This window comes from Micromys minutus, assembly GCF_963924665.1.
Source record: "Micromys minutus genome assembly, chromosome: 10".
Classification (NCBI taxonomy): domain Eukaryota; kingdom Metazoa; phylum Chordata; class Mammalia; order Rodentia; family Muridae; genus Micromys; species Micromys minutus.
Window position 1 is genome coordinate 46380719 of NC_137979.1, and position 10842 is coordinate 46391560.

Genomic DNA, 10842 nt, shown 5'->3' on the forward strand with positions numbered 1-10842 from the left:
CACAAATTGACAGAGAAGATATCATGCCTAGGATTTACCAGTTTAAAATCTACTCACATTGATGAGGAATGGACAAGAGAACACCAATACTTTCAAGGGAAATGTAGAAGAGTGGGTCCTTATTATCCTTATTATCCTTATTATCCTCCCAGACATTCCAACACTAGCCTGGAATTTTCCTCTAGATCTAGGATTTTCACTGAGAATTGATTAGGTTCATACTCATGATGTCTCCTAATATTTCAAGAATAGCACTGGAATAAAACTTGGGAACCAAGCACTGTAGAGTTTCTGATTTGAGGTCACATAGCAAAAGATAATGGAAGCAGAGTACATTTGACATGGCTTTTTTTTAAAGAAGGATTAGATGGCTTCCATCCAAGGTATTGGCAATGGATCCATGCATCAGGGGGCGCGGGTAGATTTGTGCAATAGTTGACTAAGGATCTGCAGCTTCAATTATGAGATTGGAAGGTCAACTGAGCAGGTCCAGAACATTTAGGTCAGAAAAATAATTCCTACATGGGTAACTCTCCAAAAATGTTCTTATTTCGAATCCTACACAGATGATTGCACAACTAGAAATGAATTACACACACACAAACACACACACACACACACACACACACACACAAACGAACACACAAATATAAATGTATAAACAAGTTTTGAAATGTATTCTTCTCCTAAGAAATATAAGTAGCATTGTGATTACGGTGGTGCAGTTCCTTGTCTAAAGTAAAGATAATGTAGCTGTTTCTCTAGCTTAGGACCAAGTATTGAAATAAAAAAGAAAGGAAGATTCATAACACTTGTAGTTGGGTTTTGGTATCGAGGTCACATTTATTTAGATAAGGAGAAATCCACAGTTTTTAAATCCATGGTATGAGTTCCAAAGTTTATACTTTCTCTGTGAGAGTTTCCCAAGTACATAGAAAGAATGGGGAATGTGTACATTTCAGAGAAGGGAAGAAAGGTGTGAGGCAGCCTATTTTTGGACCCATCCCATAGCAGTTGCATGCAGCAGAGTCTATGGATTGGCCTTTCTGGGTCTGGAATACAAGTGACCTCAATGGGGTCTATTTGATGATGTCTGGACATGAGTGTGTTAGCAATATTCAGTGCAAGCCCTAGAGCAGAAGGTTGGGCATCAGCATCTGTGTCAATGACAGCTGTTGTTGCAGCAGATGGTCTAGCAGCAGCCAGACTGGCAGCAGTTGGACCCACAGCAGCAGGGCTGGCAGCAGCAGGGCCGACAGCAGGTGGTCCTGCAGCAGGTGGTCTGGCAGCAGCATGGCTGGCAGCAGCATGGCTGGCAGCAGCATGGGGCACAACAGCACTGCATGGTGTCAGAGGCTTGGGGATCTGTCTGGTTTGTACACAGGTGGCCTTGATGCTTTGGAAGCCTCTCTGCCCAGCTGTGCTTTTATACCCTGCTGAGGGTCTGCTGTCCTCACATGCAGCATTCCTTCTACCTGATGGATTGTGAGTAAACAAATTATCAAAAGAGGCCATATGCTCCTCCTGAGAAAACATTCCTAGAGAACACAAATCAAGGGTTGTTATCTGTGTTGAGAGAGGAACCAACAGCTCTGGCAGCTGAAGCCTATTCCAAGTACTTTTACCTGGCTTTGTATCCAACGAAAGAGACAACTGATGTTCTCACGATCACACCAAGTGTGTTCACTTTGAGTCATGTCATAAATTTCCAGCCTCTGAATGGTCAGTGCTAATTAGTCTTCTAGCTCAGACATAATGGCTTCTGTTTGTACGAAGAGTATGAGCATGAAAGACCATTGGCATGAGGACACAGAGGCCTTTAGGGACTTGCCCTGTCCTGAATGTTCACGGGTAATACCAATGTTCTCCTGGGGAGTGTTGCAGACTTGGTGACTATTAAAAGAGTCTATTCAAAGAAAATCCATGTCACACCTGTTCCTTGCTGGAACTAACCCAACCAATGTCCAAGGAACATGATTGCCTAGATTGAAACAATACACTGATCCATGTCCTCACCTACGTGAGTGCTACACAATCTGTTCCTAGAGCCAATTATTACTCACTTGAATGAAGTATGTTAAATGAAATCCCAAACTAACTCTATATGTAGCCATTAACAGCCTTTGAGGGTCTCTACTCTTTGTGTCTAGAGGCTTTTCCACTTGACATGACCTACACTCTCCTGGGGACAGAAGCTCAGAGTACTAAGAAATATTTTCTGCTTCCAAATGTCCCTGAGCTCCTAATTTTATCAGATTTGGAGAAAAGATCTGGAGTGTTTCTTGCTCCCAAGATGCAGTTACTGAGACACAGAGTAGGCAAATCTAGAAGAGCATCTCAGAATTGCACTGAAAGTGTTTTGTCAAATATACCAGCTTTTACACCATGGATCTTCTCTGTGGAGAGTATTACCTGCCATCAGTGGAGCAGCCCTGGATCTCCAAAGAGTTTTCCTTCCTCAGTCGTCTTCTTTCCCACCAGATATCACTATGTCTTTGGAAATATCTATGTCCTTAGAGCTGAAGTTACCTAGTCAGACTCAGTGAATAGGTTCTCTGGGTATTGGATTAAAGTCCTAGAAAGACCTCACTGCAGACAAGATCGAAGCATGAAAACTTTCCATGGTATCATACTGAAAATATCTAAATATCATTGCAACCCATGGGGATGGAACATCATGTGGTCTCCTAGTCTTGAGCCTTTGTATAGGTTTGATAAGAATGGTTTGGGATGGGTAATGGCAGGTGTGCCTAACCCATTCAAGTTTATGTTTTTTTCTCTGATGCTGCAAAGCATGCTGACAGAAGTTCTTGTTTTGTTCACAAAAGTGTCTTAAATCATTGGAAATAAGTTATGTACACATTTCAAGCCAGAGAGGTGAACAGTGAACATTCTCTACACTGATGACCTGAAAATTCAGAGTTGTCATCATAACCTGAATTCCTCTGAACCTCACATATTAAATTTGAATAGCAGCAGTCATGAAAAGAGGTCTATTGCATCATGGACTTACTTACATTTGGGAGGACACAAGAACCGATTTCAGAAACACTAGCTAAAACTCTGTAGAACAAACTGAGGAGAAAATAGTTTGTAGTAAGTTTGTTTCGACACTGCTGAGAGCAACCTATGTGCGTACTGCTGATAATGGCAGGTGATAATTTTGACGTGAAACCATGAATCATTTGATGCTGCTAATTTCTGTGACTGGCCATAAGTTACAAACTCAATAAAATTTTTGTTAGTTGCCAAAAAAAAAGGGGGGGGGGGAAACCCTACACACAAACGCAAATACTAAATCAAGCAATGTACTTCCTTGGATTTAAGCTCCCATAAACACGGTGCAACAACTTCACTTCCAGACCTAAATGCAAAAACACACTTATATATGAATACATACATAGGTATATAGGTACACAGGCAACTAAATAACTTGATAAAAACAAAGGAATACCAAAAATTAATTAGATAGACAGACCAACAAACAATCACAGACTGTGTGTTTAGACCAATTAATTACTGACCAAACACTAGCAATTTTATATCCATACATGTACATGCAATTGGAGGACAAAACAAAGTTGTAGTGGGCCTGCCCTCTGAACTATAGCAGGTTATTTTTTCTTCTCATACCTCATTTATATGGCATTAGATAAATTTGTCTTTACACCAAGAAGCAATTCCTCATTGAGAAAAGATGACAAATTGTTAAACAAGAGTGAGCTTGGTCAAAATATTACAACTTAATTTTTTAAAAGTAAATTTTTAACTCATACCTAACTAAACACTTTGCATGTTTTTTTCTTTTAACAAGTTCAGTATAAGTTCAAAGCCGTAGTTCTATTTACCTTTAAATCTATATGCAGCTTATTGTTTGTAGAAAGTTCTAGGTTAACAGAATGTTTATCAAGAAACAAGTCTGTCAGAGGACTAAGGACGCTGAAAGTGTATGCAATAGGCAACAACAAAAAATTTTACAGCTAAGCAATTGAAGGCAAACCAATCACATTCATTGAAAATGGTGAGTATTGTCCAAGACATTCACTTGTCTGATGCAGCTCCTCTTGAATGGCCTCTGATATTTAGGGCTGATATCAAATCTCCAATGGCAGGAACAGAACTTGGAAAGTGTTGTTTAGGAAAAACTAAGGGCTTGAGAACAAGAAAGTTCTTCAATAGAACACAAACTGACAGAGCAGACATCATGCCTAGGATTTACCAGTTTAAAATCTACTAACATTGATGAGGAATGGACATGAGAACACCAATACTTTCAAGAAAAATATAGAAGAATGGTTCCTTATTATCCTCCAATTTCAATTTGCATTTCCTTTCAAAGAGTTTCCAACACTAGCCTTGAATTTTTCTCTAGATCTAGGATTTTCATTGAGAATTGATTAGGTTCATACGCATAATGTCTCCTAATATTTCAAGAATAGCACTGGAATAAGACTTGGGAATCAAGCACTGTAGAGTTCCTGATTTGAGGTCACATAGCAAAAGATAATGGAAGCAGAGTACATTTGACATGCCTTTTTTTTGAAGAAGGATTGGATGGCTTCAATCCGAGGTATTGGCAATGGATCCATGCATCAGGGTGCGGGGGTAGATTTGTGCAATAGTTGACTAAGGATCTGCAGCTTCAATTATGAGATTGGAAGGTCAACTGAGCAGGTCCAGAACTTTTAGGTCACAAAAATAACTCCTACATGGGTAACTCTCCAAAAATATTCTTATTTGAATCCTGCACAGATGATTGCACAACTAGAAATGAATTAAACACATACACACACACACACACTCACACACACAACACATACACACACACACACACACACAAGCACGCACACATATAAATGTATAAACGCGTTTTGAAAACTATTCTTCTCCTAAGAAATAGAAGAAGCATTGTTATAAAGGTGGTGCAGTGCCTTGTCTAAAGTAAAGATAATGTAGCTGTTTCTCTAGTTTAGGACCAAGTATTGATATGAAAAAGAAAGGAGGATTCATAACACTTGTAGTTGGGTTTTGGTACCAAGGTCACATTTATTTAGATGAGATGAAATCCACAGTTTTTAAATCCATGGTATAAATCCCAAAGTTTATACTTTCTCTGTGAGAGTTTCCCAAGTACATAGAAAGAATGGGGAAAGTGTACATTTCAAAGAAGGAAAGAAAAGTGTGAGGCAGCATATTTTTGGACCCATCCCATATCAGTTGCATGCAGCAGAGTCAATAGATTGGCCTTTCTGGGTCTGGGATAAAAGTGATCTCAATGGGGTCTATTTGATGATGTCTGGACATGAGTGTGTTAGCAATATCCAGTGCAAACCCTACAGCAGCAGGTTTGGCATCAGCATCTATTTCAATGGAATCTGTTGTTGCAGAAGGTGGTCTAGAAGCAGCCAGACTGGCAGCAGTTGGACCCACAGCAGCAGGGCTGGCAGCAGCAGGGCCGACAGCAGGTGGTCCTGCAGCAGGTGGTCTGGCAGCAGCATGGCTGGCAGCAGCATGGCTGGCAGCAGCATGGGGCACAACAGCACTGCATGGTGTCAGAGGCTTGGGGATCTGTCTGGTTTGTACAGATGTCGCCTTGATGCTTTTGAAGCCTCTCTGCCCAGCTGTGCTTTTATACCCTGCTGAGGGTCTGCTGTCCTCACATGCAGCATTCCTTCTACCTGATGGATTGTGAGTAAACAAATTATCAAAAGAGGCCATATGCTCCTCCTGAATCAACATTCCTCGAGAACACAAATCAAGGGTTGTTACCTGTGTTGGGAGAGGAATCAACAGCTCTGGCAGCTGAAGCCGATTCCAAGTACTTTTACCTGGATTTGTATCCGACGAAAGAGACAACTGATGTTCTCACGATCACACCAAGTGTGTCCACTTTGAGTCATGTCATAAATTTCCAGCCTCTGAATGGTCAGTGCTAATTAGTCTTCTAGCTCAGACATAATGGCTTCTGTTTGTACAAAGAGTATGAGCATGAAAGACCATTGGCATAAGGATACAGAGGCCTTTAGGGACTTGCCCTGTCCTGGATGTTCATGGGTAATACCAATGTTCTCCTGGGTAGTGTTGCAGACTTGGTGACTATAAAAAGAGTCTATTCAAAAAAAAATCCATGTCACACCTGTTCCTTGCTGGAACTCACCCAACCAATGTCCAAGGAACATGATTGCCTAGATTGAAACTGTACACTGGTCCATGTCCTCACCTATGTGAGTGCTACACAATCTGTTCCTAGAGCCAATTATTACTCACTTGAATGAAGTATGTTAAATGAAATCCCAAACTAACTCCTTATGTAGCCATTAACAGTCTTTGAGGGTCTCTACTCTTTGTGTCTAGAGGCTTTTCCACTGGACATGACCTACACTTTCCTGGGGACAGAAGCTCAGAGTAATAAGAAATATTTTCTGCTTCCAAATAGCCCTGAGCTCCTAATTGAATCAGATTTTGTAGAAAAGATCTGGAGTGTTTCTTGCTCCCAAGATACAGTTACTGAGACACAGAGCAGGCAAATCTAGAAGAGCATCTCAGAATTGCACTGAAAGTGTTTTGTCAAATATACCAGCTTTTACAACCATGGATCTTCTCTGTGGAGAGTAGTACCTGCCATCAGTGGACCAGTCTTGGATCTCCAAAGAGTTTTCCTTCCTCAGACATCTTCTTTCCCACCATATATCACTATGTCTTTGGAAATATCTATGTCCTTAGAGCTGAAGTTACCTAGTCAGACTCAGTGAATAGGTTCTCTGGGTATTGGATTAAAGTCCTAGAAAGGCCTCACTGCAGACAAGATTGAAGCATGAAAACTCTCCATGGTATCATACTGAAAATATTCAAATCTCATTGCAACCCATAAGGATGGAACATTATGTGGTCTTCTAATCTTGAGCCTTTGTATAGAAATTGATAAGAATGGTTTGGGATGGGTAATGGCAGGTGTGCCTAAATCATTCAAGTTTATGTTTTTTTCTCTGATGCTTCAAAGCATGCTGACAGAATTTCTTGTTTGGTTCACAAAAGTGTCTTAAATCATTGGAAATAAGTTACGTACACATTTCAAGCCAGAGAGGTGAACAGTGAACATTCTCTACACTGATGACCTGAAAATTCAGAGTTGTCATCATAACCTGAATTACTCTGAACCTCACATATTAAATGTGAATAGCAGCAGTCATGAAAAGAGGTCCATTGCATCATGGCCTTACCTATATTTGGGAGGACACAAGAACCAATTTCAGAAACACTAGCTAAAACTCTGTAGAACAAACTGAGGAGAAAAGTGTTTGTAGTAAGTTTGTTTCGAAACTGCTGAGAGCAACCTATGTGTGCAGTGCTGATAATGGCAGGTGATAATTTTGACGTGAAACCATAAATCATATGATGCTGCTAATTTCTGTGACTGGCCATAAGTTACAAACTCAATAAAATTTTTGTTAGTTGCCAAAAAGAAAAGGAGGGAAGAACACTACACACAAACGCGAATTACTAAATCAAGCAATGTACTTCCTTTGAATTAAGCTCCCATAAACACGGTACAACAACTTTACTTCCAGACCTGAATACAAAAACACATCCATATATGCACACATACATACGTATATAGGTACACAGGCAACTGAATAACTTCATAAAAACAAAGGAATACCGAAAATTAATTAGATAGACAGACCAACAAACAATCACATACTGTGTGTTTAGACCAATTAATTACTGACCAAACACTAGCAATTTTATATCCATACATGTACATGCAATTGGAGGACAAAACAAAGTTGTAGTGGGCCTGCCCTCTGAACTATAGCAGGTTATTTTTTCTTCTCATACCTCATTTATATGGCATTAGATAAATTTGTCTTTACACCAAGAAGCAATTCCTCATTGAGAAAAGATGACAAATTGTTAAACAAGAGTGAGCTTGGTCAAAATATTACAACTTAATTTTTTAAAAGTAAATTTTTAACTCATACCTAACTAAACACTTTGCATGTTTTTTTCTTTTAACAAGTTCAGTATAAGTTCAAAGCCGTAGTTCTATTTACCTTTAAATCTATATGCTGCTTATTGTTTGTAGAAAGTTGTAGGTTAACCGAATGGTTATCAAGAAACAAGTCTGTCAGTGGACTAAGGACGCTGAAACTGTATGCAATAGGCAACAACAAAAAATTTTAGGGCTAAGCAATTGAAGGCAAACCAATCACATTCATTGAACATGGTGAGTATTGTCCAAGACATTCACTTGTCTGATGCAGCTCCTCTTGCATGGCCTCTGATATTTAGGGCTGATATCAAATCTCCAGTGGCAGGAACAGAACTTGGAAAGTGTTGTGTAGGGAAAACTAAGGGCTTGAGAACAAGAAGGTTGTTCAATAGAACACAAACTGTCAGAGAAAACATCCTACCTAGGATTTATCAGTTTAAAATCTACTCACATTGATGAGGAATGGAAATGAGAACACCAATACTTTCAAGGGAAATATAGAAGAAAGTTTCCTTATTATCCTCCAATTTCAATTTGCATTTCCTTTCAAAGAGTTTCCAACAGTAGCCTGGAATTTTCCTCTAGATCTAAGATTTTCATTGAGAATTGATTAGGTTCATACTCATAATGTCTCCTAATATTTCAAGAATAGCACTGGACTAAGACTTGGGAACCAAGCACTTATGAGTTCCTGATTTGAGGTCACATAGCTAAAGATAATGGAAGCAGAGTACATTTGACATGCCTTTTTTTTGAAGAAGGATTGGATGGCTTCCATTCAAGAAATTGGCAATGGATCCATGCATCAGGGGGCGGGGGTAGATTTGTGCAATAGTTGACTAAGGATCTGCAGCTTCAATTATGAGATTGGAAGTTCAACTGAGCAGGTCCAGAACATTTAGGTCACAAAAATAACTCCAACATGGGTAACTCTCCAAAAATGTTCTTATTTCGAATCCTACACAGATGATTGCACAACTAAAAATGAACTACACACACACACACACACACACACACACACATACACACACACACGCACGCACACATATAATTGTATAAACGCGTTTTGAAATGTATTCTTCTCCTAAGAAATAGAAGAAGCATTGTGATAACGGTGGTGCAGTTCCTTGTCTAAAGTAAAGATAATGTAGCTGTTTCTCTAGTTTAGGACCAAGTATTGAAATAAAAAAGAAAGGAAGATTCATAACACTTGTAGTTGGGTTTTGGTATTAAGGTCACATTTATTTAGATGAGGAGAAATCCACAGTTTTTAAATCAATGGTAAGATTCCCAAAGTTTATACTTTCTCTGTGAGAGTTTCCCAAGTACATAGAAAGAATGGGGAATGTGTACATTTCATAGAAGGGAAGCAAGGTGTGAGGCAGCATATTTTTGGACCCATCCCATATCAGTTGCATGCAGCAGAGTCTATAGATTGGCCTTTCTGGGTCTGGGATATAAGTGATCTCAATGGGGTCTATTTGATGAAGTCTGGACATGAAAGGGTTAGCAATATCCAGTGCAAGCCCTACAGCAGCAGGTTGGGCATCAGCATCTGTGTCAATGGCATCTGTTGTTGCAGCAGGTGGTCTAGCAGCAGCCAGACTGGCAGCAGTTGGACCCACAGCAGCAGGGCTGGCAGCAGCAGGGCCGACAGCAGGTGGTCCTGCAGCAGGTGGTCTGGCAGCAGCATGGCTGGCAGCAGCATGGCTGGCAGCAGCATGGGGCACAACAGCACTGCATGGTGTCAGAGGCTTGGGGATTTGTCTGGTTTGTACAGAGGTGGCCTTGATGCTTTGGAAGCCTCTCTGCCCAGCTGTGCTTTTATACCCTGCTGAGGGTCTGCTGTCCTCACATGCAGCATTCCTTCTACCTGATGGATTGTGAGTAAACAAATTATCAAAAGAGGCCATATTCTCCTCCTGAGCCAAAATTCCTCGAGAACACAAATCAAGGGTTGTTACCTGTGTTGGGAGAGGAATCAACAGCTCTGGCAGCTGAAGCCGATTCCAAGTAATTTTACCTGGCATTGTATCCAACGAGACAGACAACTGATGTTCTCACGATCACACCAAGTGTGTCCAATTTGAGTCATGTCATAAATTTCCAGCCTCTGAATGGTCACTGCTAATTAGTCTTCTAGCTCACACATAATGACTTCTGTTTGTACAAAGAGTATGAGCATGAAAGACCATTGGCATGAGGACACAGAGGCCTTTAGGGACTTGCCCTGTCCTGGATGTTCACGGGTAATACCAATGTTCTACTGGGTAGTGTTGCAGACTTGGTGACTATAAAAAGAGTCTATTCAAAAAAAAAAAATCCATGTCACACCTGTTCCTTGCTGGAACTCACCCAACCAATGTCCAAGGAACATGATTGCCTAGATTGAAACTATACACTGGTCAATGTCCTCACCTATGTGAGTGCTACACAATCTGTTCCTAGAGCCAATTATTACTCACTTGAATGAAGTATGTTAAATGAAATCCCAAACTAACTCTTTATGTAGCCATTAACAGCCTTTGAGGGTCTCTACTCTTTGTGTCTAGAGGCTTTTCCACTGGACATGACCTACACTCTCCTGGGGACAGAAGCTCAGAGTACTAAGAAATATTTTCTGCTTCCAAATGACCCTGAGCCCCTAATTGAATCAAATTTTGTAGAAAAGATCTGGAGTGTTTCTTGCTCCCAAGATAGAGTTACTGAGACACAGAGCAGGCAAATCTAGAAGAGCATCTCAGAATTGCACTGAAAGTGTTTTGTCAAATATACCAGCTTTTACAACCATGGATCTTCTCTGAGGAGAGTAGTACCTGCCATCAGTGGAGCAGCCCTGAATCTCCAAA

The 10842-nt window shown here is 40.3% G+C and overlaps 1 protein-coding gene across 1 annotated transcript; it reads right to left on the reverse strand.

Annotated features, from left to right (window-relative positions):
* Nucleotides 1-1192: 1192 nt before the first annotated feature.
* Nucleotides 1193-9736, reverse strand: LOC308425220 (uncharacterized protein; the record flags this gene model as incomplete). The annotated part of the gene is made up of 4 exons (XM_080922439.1): nt 1193-1339; nt 5453-5572; nt 5770-5828; nt 9619-9736. 4 exons carry the CDS (start codon nt 9734-9736, stop codon nt 1193-1195), a joined length of 444 nt encoding a protein of 147 aa, XP_080778565.1.
* Between the last annotated feature and the right edge of the window lie 1106 nt (nt 9737-10842).